This window comes from Osmerus mordax, chromosome 12 (assembly GCF_038355195.1).
Source record: "Osmerus mordax isolate fOsmMor3 chromosome 12, fOsmMor3.pri, whole genome shotgun sequence".
NCBI lineage: Eukaryota > Metazoa > Chordata > Actinopteri > Osmeriformes > Osmeridae > Osmerus > Osmerus mordax.
In genome coordinates, this window is record NC_090061.1 from 6030217 (window position 1) to 6051207 (window position 20991).

The following is a 20991-nucleotide window of genomic DNA, read 5'->3' on the forward strand; positions in this document are numbered from 1 at the left end:
GTATATTTAACGTATTTATCCAATCGAGTCGTTAAATATGATCTCAATTTTTTTATCAATAACGTCAAGAACGGAGTTTCCCCTTTGGATTAATTAAGTAGCCTACTAACCTACCCAGTCCTAGATAACGATATTTGAATGAAGAGTTGGTACAGTCATAGCTTGGAAAGCGGTATGATTGGTGAAAAGGAAGTCAACTTGCCAGGCTTCGATAGGTGTAATAATCCTCTTTTAACAACGATTGGTCCGCGTCGGGTTTGTGTTGTTCGTAACTTTCTTTCATTTTTTCTTATACAGTAAATTCTGTTACACGAGTCAATTTACCATGATCTTCCAATTCAAGACAGGCATGCATGCATAGAACACTTGTCCACAATGTCACCTATACCGTGGCACTGTATTAGGTAAAGAACCTAAAAACAAAAATGTGTCAAAATTATTTACACACATCGACCAACATTTTGACTGAGCATACGTGTAACACTGTGCCGTCGGAATGCATGAGCCAGCAAACCAAGCGCACACATTATGCACTAGTTCATTCTGTCGCACCACAATCAGTACTGATGCTACCAAAGCTATAATCAATGATATTAGAGTAATGTGTCAAGAACTACAACATTGATTAAAACATTGATGTCATATGACATTATAACAGTAATACCTCGATCAAATGTTTCCTGAACGCTGAGATCATTGGTGTGGAGTGCCCCGGATATGAGGTGGCCACTTCAAGGAGCAAGCCAAAGATAAACACGTATCAGAAACAGGCTTCAGCAAGGGGATTGCAGCATATTGGGTTGGGAACATGGAATAGTACATACACATGATAAAATAAGGGGTGAGCAGATATATTCGGTTATCCGAGTTTACGCGTTTTACAAGGTGTTGGGCAAATCAAGTGCATTCCTGTGAAAGCGACAAAGATCGGTAAGTTTCGCAGTGCAGTGACAGCTACTGTAGCTAGCCTATCTTAGCTAACTAATGTAGGCTAGCTAGCTTAACTAACGTAGTTAGCATAGCTATAAAGTCTGTGATGGTTTAATTGGATGCAAGTATTACACTAGCTACTGTAGTAAGCCTAGAGAAACGCTAAATGGTAACCTCAATTAAGTATGTTAGCTACATATTTACATTCTGACTTGAGGCAAGTTTATCTTTCAAACCAGAACATGTTGCTATCATTACCACTGTCAAGTTAACCAGGTAGCTAGCTACCGTACATTTATCTCTTCTAGTATAGAGCAGTGTAGACTAATACCCGTCGAGTTACTAGTGTAACTATCTAGCTAACCACCTGAGCTGAGACGGCTAGCAAGAAATGTTGGGGCTGTTAAATTGTTTGATACCCTGATAGCTAAACCTTACATGTTAGCTAAAGCAAGCTGGCTAACATTAAGTTGTTCCCATTAGAGATAACTATGCCACTGTACTTTCATTTATTGGACACTACAGAATAGGGTATATTTGGAGAATGCACTTTATTTGACGTTATGCTCTAATGTCAGGTTAAACATTAGGATTTTCATTTCCTGACATGCATATTTTAACCCAATATTTGTTCTTTTAGTTTCACTATACATCTAGTAGGCTTGCTAGATGGTTTATTTACATAAACTGTTGCTATCTCTTAACAGTTTATTTGAGTTACTGATATTGTTTAAACTGTTCTATCATATTCCAATTTTGTTCTACCCAACAGCTGTGCCTGAGCCCATGATGGTACGTGCAGCCCTCGTAACTGCCACCAGTCTGGTGCTGACTGGAGCAGTGGTTGCCCATGCCTATTTTCTTAAACACCAGTTCTACCCCACAGTGGTGTACCTCACCAAGAGCAGCCCCAGTATGGCGGTGAGTCCAGAGGAGCAAACACACACACACACTTAAATGAAAACATTATGTTATGTCTATCTAATGCTGATTTCCCTCTACCGTGTCAGGTGTTGTACATTCAGGCATTTGTTTTGGTGTTCTTGTTGGGGAAGTTCATGAGGAAAGTCTTTTTTGGACAGCTAAGAGCAGCTGAGATGGAGGTCAGTGTCATCATATCACACGTCACAGTTGGTTTACATCAAACTGTTCTTGTCTAAATGAATGTGTTGCTCAATGACTGGATGGAGTCCCTGATAATGTATACTGCTGCTTATAATTCTGTTTATGCCCCCCAGGCCTAGACTTTTTATTCTGCTCTGTCTAACCAGATGTGTTTCTCCTGTATTCACTTATCAGTTAGCTCTGAATAAAGTCATTGGATCCCTACCAATGAGCTCTGCCAAAATATTATCATAGACTGTTGAATCAAACTAATTTTCTCACAAATTAAAAATACCATATGGCAAAACAAAGTTGGCCCTCAGGGACAAACTCATGAATAAGTATGCGGTCTGACTGAGCTGGCAAGTTAAACAGAATGTGAGGTTTAACAGCCTGCATTCATCCTGGTTACTTACATACTGGGGTTGATCGGCAAGGAAATTGTGTATCAGTTAAAGTAATAATTTGTCCCTGCTGGTGATAGATTGAGTGTGAGTTTTATCATGTTTTTTACACCCTATCTGTAATTTCAGCGTTTCATTTCCACACCAGTATGGTAATGGAGCTATTGTTCCAGTCTGAACTTCTCCTTCTTCCTGTCTAGCATCTGATTGAACGCTCCTGGTACGCAGTGACTGAGACGTGCCTGGCCTTCACAGTGTTCAGGGACGACTTCTCCCCTCGTTTCGTGGCTCTCTTCACCTTGCTGCTCTTCCTCAAGTGCTTCCATTGGCTGGCTGAAGACAGGGTGGACTTTGTGAGTGACTGGAAAGCTTTTATTCAGCTGAATGAGTGCGGAATAAACCTCAGCTCATTGTGCTGGGAAGGTGGGATTTGTGCATTGTTGATTTATTTGATTATTCTAAGAGCGCTTTTCAAATGTATTGTACCTGATGTGCCTGGCTGTCAGATTTACCTCATGTCTATGTGACTGGTGTGGTTTCACTTGTTCTTTTAGATACCGCCATGGAATGTCTGTCGTCGGCCATTGTGGTAGATTTCTAAACCTAATGTTTTTTTCAAACTCTTCTCTCAGATGGAGAGGAGTCCAAATATATCCTGGGTTTTTCATTTCAGAGTCTTATGTGAGTATTCCTTAAAAAGACCCACCTCACTACTGCAATACTGCTGCATTGAGGGGGCGTTTGATGATATGCTCTACTGATACTTTCAGTACAGAACGTTTTTTTAAATTAAGCTGTATGCAAATGAATGAGGATGCACCTGTTGTAGTCACAGTGCACCAAGGAAAGAAAAAACAAAAAACAGTCAGGGTGACTTAAATTGCTTTCTCACAATAATGTGACATTTCCTCAGGGATCAGTCAAGTACCTCTCTACTCTAGAAGCCTGCACATACACACAGGTTTTTGACTGGTCTCCTGTCTGATCCATTGTCTCTCTTGCTCTGCACACAGCCCTGATGGTGCTGCTCGCAGTGCTGGACTTCTTATTTGTCAACCACGCCTGCCATAGTATCATCACTCGTGGAGCCTCTGTCCAGCTCGTTTTTGGATTTGAGGTTTGTAGGCCATACCACAGGGAGATGATTTAATGCCCTAAACCTGGTCCCATTTGAGGACAATGACAGTGATCCTCCTCACTTTGATTCCTGGATGGGTGAAAACTAAAGGGGGAATAAGGAACAATGCACTTTTTTCAAGATTTAAACCACTCAGAAGAGATGAAGTGTAAAAAACACTCTTTTAACCCCCTCAGTACGCCATCCTGATGACCATGGTGCTGACCACCTTCATCAAGTACACCCTCCACACCGTAGACCTTCAGAGTGAAAACCCCTGGGACAACAAGGCTGTCTACATGCTATACACAGAGCTCTTCACTGGTACAGCCACATTTCATGACCAGTCTGGCGTCCCTGTTTAGTTTTTATGTTAGTTCATTTATTGCCCACTTTTTGAACCCAAAGCCTTAACACACATTTTTGTCTTTATCTAGGCTTCATCAAAGTTCTCTTGTATATGGCGTTCATGACCATCATGATCAAAGTACACACCTTCCCCCTCTTCGCCATCCGACCCATGTACCTGGCTATGAGGTGAGCTCTGGAGCAGCTGTGGTACAACTGGATAACCTGATTCCAGCTGGTGTCTGTCCTTAGCATGCTGCCTGTGTACAATAAGGATCTGGATTGCAATTGGATTTGTAATCTTTTGAAATGCTTTACATTAGTCAAGTGCAATATTGGGGTGGAGTTGCATGTTTTGGGATAAGGTCTTTGGTGTATCAAGTTCAGATAAGTAACTGAAATTGTTCAAATTCTTTGGGCAACATCTACTCCAGGGTTTATATGTTGCCACCAAGCCAAAACATATTGCTGTTTGACATATTCTATGTAATCTGTTCCTCGTTTCCCAGGCAATTCAAGAAAGCTGTGACAGACGCCATCATGTCCAGACGAGCTATCCGCAACATGAACACACTGTGAGTGATGTTGCTGATTTGGTGTTACTAAATGTCTTCTGTTCTCTCCTCTCTTTTTTGTCTCTCTCAACCCCCCCCCCCCCCCACACACACACACACACACACTCTAACACTGTCAAGGTTAGGTTGTAATTATTAGGTTTTTGTCACTAATAAGCTACTTGTTGTCCTGGTTCACTGCTGCTGTAACTGTGCAATTTCCCTTGGGAATCAATAAAGTTCCATCTATGTATTTAGGTTCAGTATTCTTGCTTGTTAATGACCTTTATCCTGGTGTGTCACCAGTTACCCGGACGCAACCCCTGAAGATCTTCAGGCCTCTGACAACGTTTGTATTATTTGCCGTGAGGAGATGGTCACTGGAGCTAAGAAACTTCCCTGCAACCACATCTTCCACTCGAGGTATGCAGTTTTACACTGAAAATATTTCTCAAACTTTATTTTGGTTTTCACTCCTATTTGATAAGCATCTATCTCCTTTTTCTGGCTCTTTTCTCTCTTCTCTTGGTCCCCCAGCTGCCTGCGCTCGTGGTTTCAGAGGCAGCAGACGTGTCCCACCTGTCGCATGGACGTCCTCCGGGCTTCCAACCCCAATCAGACGCCCGTGCCGGCCCCAGCCCCGCCCGCTGCCCCAGCTGCCCCCGCCAATGCCCCGGCCCCTCCTGTGAACGGTGAACAGAAGCACAGGATATCAAAGCGTATTATCCGAGTACTTACTTAGTATCCAAGTACTATATCCCCAGTAACTTTATGACATGTTGTCACGCTCGCACATTTTACAATTATTTTACAATGTTTGTCCCTCACTGTGAGCTCCCAAGCAGCTTCTAAAGAGCCTTCCTTACTTCTGTTCTCCAGTGGCCCCAGGAATGATGCCTCACTTCCCCCCTGGCCTCTTCCCCTTCTGGGGTCCGTTCCCTGGGGCAGCCCCTCCCGCTGGGGCTCCTGGCGCCCAGGGCCCCGCAGATACCCCACAAGCTAACACGGACACGAGTCAAACTCAGGGAGCAGGTTAGACGTTCACATTGCAATGAACTGGGATTCAGAGGAGCCGTCATTTGTTACTGACAGTGATTTGGCCGAAAGGCACATGATGGGAAATCCCTCTGAAGGATGACCACATTTATTACGAGCCTTGTCCTAATGGTGTGTGTGTGTGCGTTAGGTGCCGGTCGCCCCACTGGTGTGGATGGAGGTGCTGCTGCTCCTGGTAACCCTGGAGGAGCTATCCCAGGGTTCCCCTTCTCCTTCCCCCCTCCTCCATTCCCATCTGCCCCGTGGTTGCCTATGCCGCCTCCCCCTCCATTTGGTGAGCATGTCCAGCTTTTTTACTACTTAGGGGAAAAATATGTATTCCTTTATTTTTGAATAACCTTTGCATAAATTCTTGATATCATTGTAATTGGAATATCATTGAAAGATTAAAAGTATTCAACGTAAAAAAAAAAAAATTAAAGAAAAGGCATTTCATGCTTACTCAGGCGTGTGGTCTTTATTTCACATGTATGTTTCCGTGTCTCCCAGTGTCGTCGATGCCACCCCCTCCCCCGTCCCTGTCCAGCCTGTCTGAGGCAGAGCTCAGGGAGCTGGAGCAGGAGGGCCGGAGAGGCCTGGAGGCCAGGCTGCAGTGTCTCAACAACATCCACACGCTGCTGGACGCCGCCATGCTCAACATCCATCACTACCTGACCACCGTCGCCACACTCACGTACGCTCTTGTTCACACACACACTCACACACACACAGGCTTTCTCCTCTCCAGCCCTCAATGGAATTCACTCATAGAATGAAGAGGAAGTCCGTTTGTTGCATCTCTTTCTCTTCTGCTGCTTGGTACAATCGTGACAGAGCTCTTCCGCTCTCTCCTCAGTCCCCCACGGCCTCAGTCCAGCACCGGAACGGCCAATGGGTCGACAGTGGCAGAGTCCTCCCCCCCGAACGGTCCTGATGACCAGAATCAGACCCAGGACCAAACCCAGGAGGACAGCTCCCAGAGCTGTAAGTCTGAACTGCCCATGAAGGTCTAAAAAATAATTGAAGTATTGGTGGAAAATTTGTAGGAAGATAAGTGCAAAGAATGTGGTATGATGTGAGCCTCCTCTCTTATGGTGTGATTATGTAAATTAGTGTTGTGTATTTCCAGTATAGGTTAAGAGTCCTTGCAGTGATGGTGTACTTAAGATCTTCCTTTTCTCTCCTCACCAACCCCAAGCTGAACCTGCAATTGGGGCAGAAGGCTTTTCCCAGCCCGCGGACTCCACCACCACTGCGCTCGGTGAAAATGACGAGGTGAGGGAGGAGGAGGAGGCGGCGGCTGTGGATGGGGGTGAGCCTAATGCCGCAGAGCTGAGGCGCCGCCGACTTCGCAAGTTGGAGACCTCACCTCCAGAAGATCACTGATCACATCTGCTGATTTATAGGACTTATGGACTATGGAAATGACTTATCGGTCACCTCCCCCCCACTCCATTTTCTCTGGGTCTGCGTGCCCCCCTTCCCCTACACGATGCCTGAGCGATTAACCCAGAAGGTCAGGAAAAAAGGAACATCCTCGTTTCTGGAATTTTCTTTATTGGGATGTATACCATATAATTATTTTTTTTCCTCACAGTGACATTTATACAAACTTGTACGCAGGTCCTTGCAAGTCTTGCGAATTTAGCGGAACGATGTTGCAGTTCAAAATGCAGGCCATAATTCTTAAGACGGTGACTAGATATGAAGACTGTTTTAAATCTCGGGGGTCACTGGCGCACAATTTCACCTCTGCATCTCCTTGTAAGGATTTAACCCAGCCGTGCGATTTGTTGCTTTTTGTTTTTGTTTACTGTAAATCTTATCACTCTTTATAGCCTGACTTGTCAGATGACGTTACATACAGAATAAGGTCTGACTGTTCAAATACGATTTGGGACAAATTAGATGTAGTGTCTGGATTTATGGACATAGAAGTTGTCATTTTTTCTGTCTGATCTCTAGATTTTTTTGTAAGGGTATTATAAATTAAGTGGGTTGAATGAACCTGTACATACTGTATAAAGAGTTTTAATAGGATGATCTGTACATAACGCAGAATAAACCATTAAAATTGAATTGTGCTGTGTCACTGTGTAAAAAAAAAAAAACGGTTGTAATGTTTTATTTGCTTTATAGACAGTAAAGTAAAAATTTAATTCCCTTCAATTATTCCTCAGGTAAAAATAGGTATTTGGCCTTTAAAAGCTGTTAACCTTTAAAAAGTTACATTTGTAACACACAAAAAAACATCTATATTACAAAGGTTACTGAGAATAATGTCTAGCCTACCTGTTACAACAAAAGGAAAATCCATTCACCTCCATTTGGTAATTGGTTCTGAGGAGCAACATTTCTATAAAACATTATAGTGTGTTATACAAAGACATAAATACATTGAATGGTCATGCTAAAATGCTGGGTAGTGGTATTAACACTATCTTTTATAGCAATGACTATAAAATGGTGTGTTTTGATCTCAAGGTGCATAATCAACTATGGTTGATGACTTCCTGAGTTTTCAGTGCAAAGACGCATTGGTCCAATGGGTGGTGACAAGCCTCCTGTATTTCCCTTCAGCGGCTCACAACCACTTCTCCTTCCCCCTCTCCCCCCAAAAAATGAATCAGTTCTGAGGGGTGGAGTAGAAAGAGTGGTGCTGGTCATTTTCGGCTGTGTTGCTGGCAAAGAGAAGGGGAGTTGTCTCCTTCGATCCATACCAACTATATGAGAAAAAACAGAATTCATGATTTCAATTAGCAAACAGCCTTTAGGCAAACTGGACTAAAAGTAAGTTCACACAGGGTAGAAGTGCCATCTACCCTGTGTGTGGCTGGGCGCTGTGGGCCCACGGAACAGGCGATTCCCCATCCACTCCCTGTGGATCATCAAAGAAATACGGGCGGGGAAGTCTGTTATTGATGACGATGCTGCTGACCTTGGAGAGAAAACAAAACAGAGGTGCTCATAAGAAAAAGGCCCCAGATCTATCAGTTGGCTAGCATTGGTTAAATGGCCATTATCAGAGGATTCTATATCTATATTCCATGTCCCATACTGTTCAGGAATATCTTTACAATGACAACTGAATGGGACCAAATAAATCATGAATGGAAGACGCCATGGAGGAACATGGTAGCTAACACACTTATCTCCCCACGAAGCAACAGTGGGTTGGAGATTGGATTCAGGCAAGGCCATAATATTCAAATCTGGTCAAAATGTCCCCCCCAATATATTGATATAAAAATATAAATGTGCTACGCTATGACAGGCAACCACGCACGCTGTCTGAAATTATCATTACAAATTTAATCCGTCCCCCCCAATGTTGACTCCATGGCTACGGCCTTGGATTCAGGGCCTGCTGACACCTACCGCTTCCTGAGGTGGCCGTCGAACCCTGAATATGAGGATGAGCAGGCTGGTTGGGAGCAGCTCCCATATGAAGAGAATGGCCCCAAAAGCCAGGTAGCCTCGGTCCCCTAGTTCACTACGAAGGTCAGCCTTGAGGCCAGCCAAAACATAAAACCGTCATCATGATGCATCTCACTGTAGAACTTGAATCTGGCATAAACGTTGAGAAACTCTCAGTGAGTATTACCTGGTCAGAGATGTTGTACCAGTCAAAGTCGAACGACTCCACCCTGCAGCTGTGTGACAGCATAAGGACAGCCAGGTTGTAACAGGCCCTACTGGAGAACAGCAGGATGACACCTGCTCCCAGCACTGCCGTACGACACAGTGTCGTACCCTGTGGAGAACCACAGAAAGCTGTGTCAGACCAAACAACGAATACGTTACGAGATTTCCACAGTTGAGTCACCGCTGTGTACTTTGTGCTGTACCTCTTGTATCCAGTATGTCAATTTGAATAACAATTGTGCAAATGCAGGTGACTCTTGAAGCCACATAAGTCAAACCTTTTGTATAGTTCTCCTTTTTTAATCTTGATACACGACCTACCTTACTGTGTAGGTAAAGGTTGGTGGTAGGTGACCGGCGAGCCAGAACAAGCAACAGGCCGGCGAGGCATACCGCCTCAAGGATGAAGAGAAGGTCGTTGACCAGGACCCGGACCAGAACCAAACTCCATGTTCGGCCTCCATCTTCCCCGCGCTGGCCGAGAACAGCACACACCACGTTGACACACAAGAACAAGACGCTTAATGTGGCGTACATACAGCGTGCCAAACACCTAGGAGAAAAGGGAGGGTTTGACAAAGGTCGGTCTTGGCACTTGGTTTCATTGAGACAATAATGTTCTTTCAAAGAAAAAAATTAATCTTAAAAAGTTTATTTTTGGGGCCTTTCTGCCTTAATTATTTTTTACAGTGACATTCTAGAGAGACAGAAAATGGAGGGAGAGAGAGAGAAAGGATGACTGGCAGCGCTCCAAACCTTTTTTCTCAAATGGGAAACATGATTTTCAAAGAAATTATTACTGCCGTGAAGGAAGCTGGTACTCACAGTTCTTTGCCAGGCTCTGAGCTGTACTTTTCTCTCACTTTCAGTAACACCTACACAAAGAGTAAAAGACACTTCTATGAAACACAATTCTTCGAACAGAATGCAATACCATGAAAACAAACATAGCCCAAAATCTATTTACTCTTCCCATTCAAATATTAGGAGTTATTACTTTTTGCCTGTCTTACCTGAGTGAAGTACAGATTAATGAGGCTGAGGGTGAAGAACTGCAAGCACACAGGGAAGCAGTAGAGCAGCCAATAGATGGGCGTGGGCAGATGGTTGGCCTCCAGGGCATTGCAGAAGTAAAAGGAGAACAGAGTGGTACGAAGGGCAGCCCAAAGTAGGCATAAAAACAAGAAAACACTCTGGTAGCTCCACCGCTTGTGTCGATAAAGTAAGAGGAGCCAAAGCTGGGCATATACTACCAGAAAGAGGCTTCCATACAGAGCAGTGTAGAGTATGGTGATTCCAAGCTCTACTGATGGGGCAACTGCTGGATGCAGAGGGATAGGGGGAGACAGGGATGAGTTGGGGGGCAATGGAGGTGTGACTGGAGCTTCCATTTATGTGCAGGCCCACTGCAAACACGTGTCACAAGTGAAACAAGCGCCTCTGTTTGAATACAATCAGCAATGTGTTCTCATCGAATAGGCTAGTGTGCACAATACACTTGCAAGCGCCTTGGTGGGTCCATTTTATGAAATAAAACAGGCTAAGAGCTAAGTTAAATGCTCTTCCAAGCACATTTGACCTGTGAACACATACAAAACATAAAGTTAGTTTATCAGACAGAGATAGCTAGACATCGCTCATTGGTAGATTACGGTTCTTATCTTTGTTAACGCAGCAAGTACCAGCACTACAATGAGCAGACAACGTTATGCAATGGGGAACTCCATGTTCCCAAATGAAAGCGAAAATGTCGATGGCATTTCTTTAATGTAGCCGAATCTATTTAGACTTGTCCAATCCTAAAAGTAATTTAGTACGACACAACCTCTTGCTCGATGACGTTTGCGAGTTAAGCACATCGAAGAAAACCAATGAAAACAGTGACATACACTGACAGTGACAATACTACTATTGTTCTTGGTGAACACTATCCTTAGCTACTTAGCGACTAACGTTAATTATTTCCTTTACGTTAACCTTTCGGAGTTCCTTCGAGTTATTAACGATTTCCACTTAAATAGGTTACTTCTACAGACAATAAATAAAGAGTTACAAAAGATTACTGTGTAGTGTAGCTCTAAGTAGCTAGAGCTGTAGTTGTAACGCAACGTTGACGATCAACGTTACTTGCTGCGTTTCTAATTAAGCCTAGTCTCCGTTAACTACGTTTAATGTGTGTTACTTAACTATATATAAACTAGCTATATATAAGATGCATTCCTATTTAAACCTTTACCTTGTCCGAAGTTATTCTGCTTCTCGACCAAGAGATTTGGGGTTTGTTTACTCCTTTAATCCTTCATTTCCGTATTTCGTGACGTAGTTGATTGTGGGTGGGGCAAAAATACTTATTTGCAGTTAACAGTCCACGCGCAGGAACTTCTCTGTTTACTTCTGAGTTTTGTGTGTGCGCGATCTGTATAAAGTCTCCGTTGTTAAATATATTATGTTGCCAATAATTAGCTGCAATTGGTAACAACAAAGGTGACTACTTGTTTATTAACTATTTGAGAAAATAATTAGTGTGACGTTGCTAGCCAGCCAACTGTCTATTACATTGACAACGTTTGGCTAACACACTAGTTAACAGTACTGTAATCAGCTTTACTGGGAATAGATAAAAGAACATCCGAAGATGCCAATGGAGCTACGAACCAGATCTATCCAAAGAAACAGATCGCCAGCGAGAAGGTCTACCCGTCACAGACGTGGGTTCCCAGGTTTGGAGGTTGGTATGTTTGAATTTAGCTTAACCAAACTCTCCCGCCTTCCTCTTCCTGTGAAATTGCATAGCCACGTAGTTAGCTGGCAGGCGCACAAAGTGAGCGGCCACCCATTCTCCATCCTTGTTCGTGCACCCACAACGAACACATAAGAAATCTGAAAAATGGTAAGAAACAACACAGGCTTAGATCAACTTTTAAAATGTTATGCTTAGCTAACTGAAAGCTGTTGTTATACTTAAATTCTTGCCATGGAACAACATTACGTTGCTACCTTTCTTGACAAGGCTACTAAACTGTGAAGTGCGGGCGTTTTCAGCGAACACTAACGCTGACAAGTGTGTCCTGTTAACTTTGAAGTTACCTCAAGTTGTTGACTTTGTACTGCTAGGACTCGGAGTCTTTCCAGAAGCAAGTGAGTGACTCCGATAGCGACAATGATAGCCGTTCACCTCAGGTACAAGAGGAAGGCGGAGAGAGTGTCTCGCAGGAAGCCACGGTAAGGTGTTTACTTACCTACTCTTCCATCATTGTCTTCAAAGGTACATACCAAAACGAGTTAAAAATAGCAATACGGGTTGTGTAACGTTTTTTTCAAAACAGGTAACTTTGTCAGAATTGTGTCATGGGTTTGGGTGTATGTATATTTCTATGTACGTGTGTGTATTATAGAAATAAAATGTGAAATTCATTTCAACAGGGTTTGAAGGATTGTGCTGTCGTGTTGAACCGACTCAATCCCGAAGATGAAGAAAAAGAAGACCTTATCCGCAAAAGTGGAAAACAGCCTGTCTCAAGAATCCCCACTTTCCAAAGCACGCTAGCCAAGAAAAAACCCACCAGCGGCATTGAGCCAACTGCTCCATCTTTTACCAAGAAAGAGGCTCAGAACCAGATGAGCCAACTCACTGGAAAATCCAGCAGCAGTGGAGACATATCAAAATCAAAACTGCCAAATATGAGAGAAACTGCTCTTATTCCACCATCCATGCTGCGTCCAACTAGCAGCTCAGATCAAACAATCCCCTCTGGTGATGTTCCTACGCCGGCTCTACCAAAAAAACAATCTCCATATCCACTGACAGAGGAGGCTTCAGAAGAGCTTCATTTCATGACTGTAGACCCACGTCCAGCCCTCAGGGCAGAATCGGGGGACTATGTCCCAGACCTACCCGATGAGGCCCAATATTCTATGACTCATTACACAAATGAGAGAGCTCCCTCCCGAACTGCACCAAAAGGCACAGAGGAAGATTCTAAGGCACAGGTCATGTCCAGAGCTGAAAATATAGAACATTTGGAGATGTCTGATGCTAACGAGAAGGACCAAACAGAGAAGGACCAAACAGATCCACATCCTCATCTAAATATAGATGAGGATGTGGGGGACTGTGATGACATGCCTCCCTGTAAGGTGGATGGATCTCTGGACATTGAATTTGTGTTGAAGGACTGTGCTTCTGACTCCACCTGCCTTGATGAGGCTGTCATTGAGAAGCTCAGTGTGGAGAGCCTCGGTGTGCCTGAGCCGGCTTGTGAGACTCAAAAGCAACCTGCCAACCATGGGAATGTTTCTGAAACACCTTGTACAGATACTACAGGGATCCTGTCAGCAGCTGGGAAAACATCCGCAACCAGAAAAGAACAGGTCAGGCAGGGGTTATGTGGCATTACGGAAAGGCATTTAATATTTATTTTTGCTTTACGCTACTGTGTTCAATTCCATTTTTGCTGGTTGTTCTCCTAGTGAAATGTCAGTGTGTCTAACTATCACTGTGACTCTTTTTGCAGACATCTGGATGCTGGAGTTTTTTACTCTTCTGCCTATTACCTTCTACTCTGCTTCTTGTTGGTGGGTTGGGTCAGCATGTGTGGCACTATGGGCCTCCACTGTCAGTGTCACACTTAGTGGCTCAGTTGCAGCTCCACTGGTTGGAGGGATTTTTGATGTCACAAGAGGTGTGCAGCACAGATTGTCGGTGAGAGAGCCACATATGTCAAGTACTCTTTTTGTTTTAAAAGTGATGGCCTGTTTGTCTTATGTACAAAATCAGTTGGACATGTTTTCATGGTTTAACTGTACATTTTGTACAAAACTACATTGTACATTGTATTACTGTATTTGGCAACTTACACTACTGCTCTCATAGAAGAGATGATCACCAAATCCTGTATTTCTTTGTAGGCACCATAGTGGTTTTCAAACAATGTTTGTTCCCTCTCTCCCCTGCAGTGTCCATCTGGTTGAGAGCATCCCTCAGGGTCTCTATCCATCAGAATCCTCCACACTCTTACCAAGCATCTACAACACCTGGATTGATCTGCTAAAGAAGGCAAACCGCTCTGTCGACATAGCTGCCTTCTATGTCACTCTTAGAGACACTGACCAAGGTTTCACAGAGCCTACTACCTCACAGGTATCGAATGGTATAGATTTTGAACATTTGTTTAATGAGATAATTGTTTCAGATATGTCATATAGCCTGTCTTGGCATAACAATTTAATTAATTCCCTTCTGTAATACATGTACTGTGCAGGGTAAAGACGTATTTAAAGAGCTGATGCAACTTCAGTCCAGAGGGCTGAAACTTCAGATAGCTGTCAACGGTCCTCAGTCTTCCACTCAAGACACATCTGATTTGGCTGCAACAGGTAGTAGTAGTCATTTCAATTTAGTCATCACACACCATAGAAAGCATAAACGGTATACAATCTCAAACACAATATTGATAAACCGTCTAGACGGTATAAACAAGGTCAAGTCCGTGTATACGTAAATAATGATGGCAAAGACGCGTAATGCTTAAATATTCCTATTCTACATTGTTATTGATTTATGTACCCTTCAGAAAATAATAATAAAATATTTCATAATACTTATATATTGTAACTCTCAAATTGATTAATGAACCATTCTAGGTAGATAGGCAGGCTATGTTCAAGAAACAGTCGCTGTTCCCTTTAAATGAAAATGTCCCACATATATGTGAATTGCTGCTAGAATAATTGAGAAATTCTGTGAATTATTAAACTTTAATGTATATTATCCATGTAAATATTTGACCGTTTAATAGGTGCTCTAAACCTCTTTTATTCATCTCTATTGTTGTCCTAGGTGCAGAGGTCAGAGAGGTAGATCTCCAGTCCATCACAGGAGGGATCGTCCACACCAAGTTATGGGTGGTTGATCAGAAACACCTTTACCTTGGGAGTGCAAACATGGACTGGCGTTCCCTTACACAGGTCAGTTCTGACCCAGTGCTTTCAGTTTGTTTTCTTCAATGCACCTGAAATCCCATTTTACACTTAACACCTTGTAGTCTGTGTAACACCTGTAATTTAGTTTTAGTTCAAGGACACCAGAGAGATTGTGAGGAATCAGTACTCCACACACCACGAATGACCTCTTCAGCTATACTTGATTTGAATTTCCTTGTTTCGTAAATGTTCTTTTCCCGTGCATTTCAGGTGAAGGAAGTTGGAATAGCTGTGGAGGACTGCAGCTGCCTGGCTCAGGACGCATCGCGGATATTTGGGATCTATTGGAGCATAGGCGCTCAGAAGCATGGCTTTCTACCTCCCTATTGGCCTGCTCGCTATTCTGCCCTGTCTAGCGCCGAGCACCCCCTAACTCTGAAGCTCAATGGAGTCCCTGCTCAAGTCTATCTGTCTGTGAGTTTATCAGGCTGGCTGACTGAGTTTGGTCTTTAGAAGAGGCCTACTTTTCTCTTCCCTCGTGATAACTCTGACTCGACTGAATTGGTGAAATCAAGGTCCAGCCCTGAAGATCTCATCATTTCAGTGTGATCAGTGGAGAGGGTGAGAAGACTTGTTTGAACGTTGTCATAATCTTACCCCTAACATGTGTATCTGTTGCTATGTTTCAGAGCGCTCCTCCCCAGATATCTGCACGGGGGCGCTCAGACGACCTCACCGCCATTCTGTCTGTCATCGCAGACGCTCAGAAGTTTGTTTACATCTCAGTCATGGATTTTCTTCCCCTCTCAGAGTTCACAAAGCCCATCAGGTGACTTGCCAGCTCACTATGTACATTTAGCATCACTCCCAGTCTGTGTGTGTGTGTGTGAGCCAGAAGTGGGATATTCACATACATGTTGTGTCCTTACAAGTATGCAATTTTAAACAAAGCAGGATATATATACATACACAAACACACACACAGTCCCACCTTCAATGTGATTTGAAATGCCACAATAGTGAAAACATTACCCTGTGTTTGTGTAATAATACAATAAAAATACTATAGGTTCTGGCCTGCAATTGACTCTGCTATACGGGCTTCGGCATGCACCAAGGGAGTCGAGGTAAACTTGCTGGTGAGCTGCTGGGCGCACTCCCGAAGCTCTATGTTTGTCTTCCTGCAGTCTCTGACTGTCCTCAACACCCCCCCCCTGAAGTGCAACATCAACGTGGTATGTTGGATGTCCTTGTTATTTTAGTAGTGTTTTTTCAACTGATCATGTACTTTATTGACCCTTGTGTGGGTATGAATGTGCTGAAAAATATTTGGCCTATTAGAGGGCAATGTTGGACTACCTTTTTATTCAGATCCGCATGAAGATTCCATATGGGGAGTAAAGAATATAGATGTTTTTTTTTTTTTTTTACAGTCTTGACATTTTTTGATTTCATTGAAAGTGCTGAAACACTTTGAGTACATTCACTAGATTTAGATTCACCTCCAGAGTGTCTAATTGGGGTATATATTGTCATTATCATGGTTGGTGTTTTACAGAAAGTCTTTGAAGTGCCCTCCACGCCTGAGCAGAAGAAAATACCATTTGCCCGTGTTAACCATGCCAAGTACATGGTTACAGACAGAGTTGTCTACATAGGTACTTTATATCAATGTTCCAAATCAATTACTGTTTCTCATGAGATCAACTAGACCAGGGGTCTCCAACCTTGTTCCTCAGATCTACCTGCATGTAGGTTTTTGTTCCAATACTAATCTAGCACACCTGATTCTAATAATTAGCTGGTTGATAAGGTGTGTAGTGTTGAATCAGGTCAAATAAGTATTGTTGGAGAAAAAAGCAACAGGCATGTAGCTCTCCAGGAACAGGCTTGGACACCCCTGAACTAGACTGAGCATGGTTTGATGTGACATCCAAATACTGATATCAGCTGCTGTTCTCTTGTTATACAGGGACTTCAAACTGGTCAGAGAACTACTTTACTCAGACTGCAGGTGTGGGATTGGTGGTGAACCATACTGGTTCTGGGATGAGTGAAGGCCAGAGCACTTTGCAGAGCCAACTGCAAGAGGTTTTCCAAAGGGACTGGACATCTGAGAATGCTAGACATCTGTCAAATGAGGATGTCAAGAACTGTGGAAGACGATGAACAATATTATGCCAGCAAAAACAAGTTGGCTTTCTCCTATACTGTATTTGACATCGGTATCGTTGTAAAGTTGCTTTACATTGTCTCTTCACGTCATCTTTTATTTTATTTTTGGTGCTTTTTTCACAATTGGTGTTTTACTGTATACATGTTTCCATACAGCTATGATGTCATTTTTTATACACTTTATTTTTACAGATGTAATTCTTCACCATTCTTCTTCAGCTTCTTTGACGATACCTTATGGCAGGTGTACAATGTACTTGTGTTTAAATCTAATAAACTATTTCTGTGTTTGAGAAAGTTGTGTTTTACCATGAAATTTCAATAGAATAATAATTGTATTAGATATTTGAGATTTTATTGAAAAGTTGGGACTTTTTTCACCCAAAATAATTATGGTAAGTAACTATGGTAAGTAACTATCATAGATTCTTTTTGTGGTACTGTGTCATGAAATGCATAGTTTCGTGGGACCCATTATTACAAAGTTAGCTTTTTACCCCAACCACACTATATTCCCATCTATAACATTATGGTTATAATTAAATTTTGGGTTCAGAAATAGTATATTGCATTTTGTGTCTACATGTGCATTGTGCAAATGCCTAAGTTATTTGTGTGCTTTTATTTTGAAAAACCGCGACAATTTGTGACCTGGAAGTACTTCAGTAAACAATATAATTACAAGTCAGTGATTTAAAGTTAGCGGGGCGGTAGGAAGTGTTGTCCAACATTTTTGTACTTTTGTGAACAAACCGAGGACTTGATAAATGTTTTATCATGTGAGTAGTTTGTGGTCATCATGTCGTACGCGAGGTAACTGGGCTAACGTTAGCCAACTAGGGTTGCTAACGGTTGCCGGAGTTCTGTTAGCTATTTAGTGCTAGCTTTGATACAGCTATGCCAAGACAGCGTTTCACATATTGTCGATCAAAAAGTTAAAACCGATCTTATTTATATGTTTGTAGTTGCGATCGTGACTAGTAAATAGTGGAAAACCACTATTAACTGTTAGCACGATATTGCATTCACAACCTAGGTAGGCTACTCACATTTTGACATTGTAGGCTACCATTGCTGTTTTTGGCTTGCTAAACAGCAATGGTAGCAGTACCTGCTGCTCTCCAAGTAAGCCGTTTTAACCTGCAAGCTATGAAGCTTTAAACATGTTATACTACCACGGTTTACTTACGATTCAAATTCATTTATTCATAGATATCCCTGGAGCATGAAATCCTGCTCCATCCCCGGTACTTTGGTCCAAACCTTTTAAACACTGTAAAACAGAAGCTATTTACAGAAGTGGAGGGAACATGCACAGGAAAGTGAGTAAGATTCGGCGAGCATCACACCTTTTGGTGGTGGTCTTGTTTATCTGCCGATATATATTCAGCAACAGCACATCAGGAAAACTGCACTTGCTCATTCATGTCTTGTCTTATTTGCAGGTATGGCTTTGTCATTGCTGTCACCACCATTGACAACATTGGGGCTGGAGTTATACAACCAGGCAGGGGTTTTGTGCTGTACCCTGTCAAGTACAAGGCCATTGTGTTCCGCCCGTTCAAAGGAGAAGTTGTAGATGCTGTGGTTACTCAGGTCAATAAAGTAAGTGCAAAGCTGCCATTAACTATTCCTATCAAGTCAGGTTTGAAACATGGAGTAACAAAATGCAAGGCATGTACAGATGTGCTCAAATTGGTTGGTTACATTGCCTCTAAGGTTGTGCAACTATATATTAGGTTGAGTGTCCCATCATGGCATTTTCATTTGTTTTAATTTAATTATTAGATTAGATTGTGTTGGAAAACAAGAAACTCAAAAGCAAAAGTTTTATTTATATTAAATATGGAATAGACAATGGTGGATGTAAATGACTTTAGTCAGTTTAAAATGGTGAATATTTAGTTTTTTTGTGGAGGGGTACCAGCAAATTTGAGCACATCTCTGTATTTATAATTCTATTATAGAGGGTGAACAAAGTGGTCTTTAGGACCCAATACAGTTAGGTCATATTAACTGATATGGTCTGTCAAAGCCAAGAAATGGTTGGTTAACATATGACTCTTTATAGATGTTTCACTGTTTTTTTTTTTCTCAGGTTGGACTGTTCACAGAAATTGGCCCAATGTCCTGTTTCATTTCTCGCCATGTAAGTCAAAATCAGTGACTCCATTTATTGCTCAAGTAAAATCTTGCAACTGAAAAAGCAGCAAATGACATGCATAACAATTAACTTCCTGTTATAAACACTGCTAAACCCAGCTATGCAACTGCGGGTGGGTGGTATTTATACTGAGGACAAAGTTCAACCCATTCACCTCATTGCTACTTGTTTCTTAAACTAAAGTTTTTCTTTTTGCAGTCAATTCCCTCTGAAATGGAGTTTGACCCCAACTCAAATCCACCTTGCTATAAAACAGTCGATGAGGTAAAGTCTAGCTGGTCTGTGCATGGCTGACTGTGTTGGTGTGGGTTTTGAGAAATTGTAGATTAAGAATTAATCTTGCACAGTTAATTTCAATAATTAGATGGTCTTTTTTCCCTTTAGGACATTGTGATCCAGCAAGATGATGAGATTCGTCTCAAGATTGTGGGCACAAGGGTGGATAAGAATGATATAGTAAGTATACTGTCAAACCAACACCAACCATTGATGTACAATGAAATACAAGTTATTTAAGTATTGGGAGATATGAAAAGCAAGTATAAATTTATGCTTGAAGTTCACACAATTCAGGAAAATAATTTCATGTTTCTGACCCATTTTTTCAGTTTGCCATTGGATCCCTCATGGATGATTATCTGGGTATGTAAAAAAAAAATATATTACTTTTTTGGAGGGGGTCTATGGCTCTCAGGCTATAGCTAACCTAGACCCATCTAATGGATGTCTTGGCCAGAAAGTGTGATAAAATAACCGATTCCTTAAATTCTATGTTTTCTGTTTTTTCCCTGACAGGTCTTGTCAGTTGATTTACCCGAAGGCGTGTGCTGACATACGACTATAAACAAGATGTTACAAAGTTCCTAATTGTATTGTCAATATGAATATTGTTTTACACTGAGAATGTGGTGATCAGAGTTACCGTTGATTCTTGTAGTGCAAAGGAATAGTAAATGATGTTACTATCTAAACATACCATGATACATTTTTGTTAACAACTAATGAAGGTGTATGAAGTAAATAACCTAATATGGGCACATTTGACAGTTTAAAACTTTGATTCAAGCATGTTATGAAGTGACAGAACTGATATTACAAAAAGGTTCTTTTTGCTGTAATATAATTTCCCTAATTGTTTTATATTTACATTTAATAAATGTATTTTTTTTATTTTGTGTAAGACTTTTGAATAAACAGTCAATTGTATCAGATGAAGACTTGTATGAAGATTATCAGGTCTGTTTTGTATTTTATTTATGTGTTTGGGAGTCAGGTGGCTGAGCGGTTAGGGAGTCGGGCTAGTAATCTGAAGGTTACCGGTTCGATTCCCGGCTCTGCCAAATGACGTTGTGTCCTTGGGCAAGGCACTTCACCCTACTTGCCTCGGGGGGAATGTCCCTGTACTTACTGTAAGTCGCTCTGGATAAGAGCGTCTGCTAAATGACTAAATGTAAATGTTTGTGTAAGCAGCGAGCCATACAAGAGAAAAACATTTTGGATGGTACTGGCAAGGACATAACTCATACCATGTTTCTTGAAAGTGCATACATGTTTATTTTTACATGTAGGCTACTGAACTTGAGGAAACTAGCC

The 20991-nt window shown here is 42.0% G+C and overlaps 4 protein-coding genes across 9 annotated transcripts; 3 read left to right on the forward strand and 1 right to left on the reverse strand.

Annotated features, from left to right (window-relative positions):
• Positions 1-749: 749 nt before the first annotated feature.
• On the forward strand, positions 750-7571 carry syvn1 (synovial apoptosis inhibitor 1, synoviolin). 2 transcript variants are annotated; one of them, XM_067247360.1, is made up of 16 exons: positions 750-930; positions 1703-1851; positions 1941-2033; positions 2639-2791; positions 3071-3119; positions 3452-3555; positions 3753-3879; positions 3993-4092; positions 4413-4478; positions 4764-4880; positions 4995-5176; positions 5337-5489; positions 5644-5787; positions 6003-6186; positions 6349-6476; positions 6691-7571. In XM_067247360.1, the coding sequence occupies exons 2-16, from the start codon at positions 1717-1719 to the stop codon at positions 6876-6878; spliced, it is 1923 nt and encodes a 640-aa protein (XP_067103461.1). In that variant the 5' UTR covers positions 750-930; positions 1703-1716; the 3' UTR covers positions 6879-7571. The 2 variants fall into 2 exon arrangements, with proteins under 2 accessions (XP_067103461.1, XP_067103462.1); XM_067247361.1 differs by having other exon boundaries at positions 4995-5149.
• Positions 7572-7697: 126 nt separating this feature from the next.
• gpr137 (G protein-coupled receptor 137) lies at positions 7698-11856 on the reverse strand. Of its 2 annotated transcripts, none has more exons than XM_067247363.1 (8): positions 11793-11856; positions 10151-10716; positions 9963-10012; positions 9459-9690; positions 9097-9246; positions 8871-8999; positions 8315-8430; positions 7698-8215 (listed from the first exon to the last, which is right to left on the reverse strand). In XM_067247363.1, the coding sequence occupies exons 2-8, from the start codon at positions 10526-10528 to the stop codon at positions 8119-8121; spliced, it is 1152 nt and encodes a 383-aa protein (XP_067103464.1). In that variant the 5' UTR covers positions 10529-10716; positions 11793-11856; the 3' UTR covers positions 7698-8118. The 2 variants fall into 2 exon arrangements, with proteins under 2 accessions (XP_067103464.1, XP_067103463.1); XM_067247362.1 differs by lacking the exon at positions 11793-11856 and adding an exon at positions 11374-11440.
• pld7 (phospholipase D family, member 7) lies at positions 11560-17502 on the forward strand. 3 transcript variants are annotated; one of them, XM_067247357.1, is made up of 12 exons: positions 11560-11865; positions 12252-12359; positions 12561-13508; positions 13652-13839; positions 14094-14277; positions 14399-14516; positions 14977-15104; positions 15330-15533; positions 15749-15888; positions 16129-16294; positions 16618-16717; positions 17032-17502. In XM_067247357.1, the coding sequence occupies exons 1-12, from the start codon at positions 11773-11775 to the stop codon at positions 17226-17228; spliced, it is 2574 nt and encodes an 857-aa protein (XP_067103458.1). In that variant the 5' UTR covers positions 11560-11772; the 3' UTR covers positions 17229-17502. The 3 variants fall into 3 exon arrangements, with proteins under 3 accessions (XP_067103458.1, XP_067103459.1, XP_067103460.1); XM_067247358.1 differs by having other exon boundaries at positions 14399-14513; XM_067247359.1 differs by having other exon boundaries at positions 11842-12027.
• A 399-nt stretch (positions 17503-17901) lies between these two features.
• Positions 17902-20791, forward strand: polr2g (RNA polymerase II subunit G). Of its 2 annotated transcripts, XM_067247249.1 has the most exons (8): positions 17902-18013; positions 18447-18556; positions 18680-18839; positions 19333-19383; positions 19597-19662; positions 19783-19854; positions 20007-20040; positions 20194-20791. In XM_067247249.1, exons 1-8 carry the CDS (start codon positions 18002-18004, stop codon positions 20205-20207), a joined length of 519 nt encoding a protein of 172 aa, XP_067103350.1. In that variant the 5' UTR covers positions 17902-18001; the 3' UTR covers positions 20208-20791. The 2 variants fall into 2 exon arrangements, with proteins under 2 accessions (XP_067103350.1, XP_067103351.1); XM_067247250.1 differs by lacking the exon at positions 20194-20791 and having other exon boundaries at positions 20007-20048.
• The last annotated feature ends 200 nt before the right edge of the window (positions 20792-20991 follow it).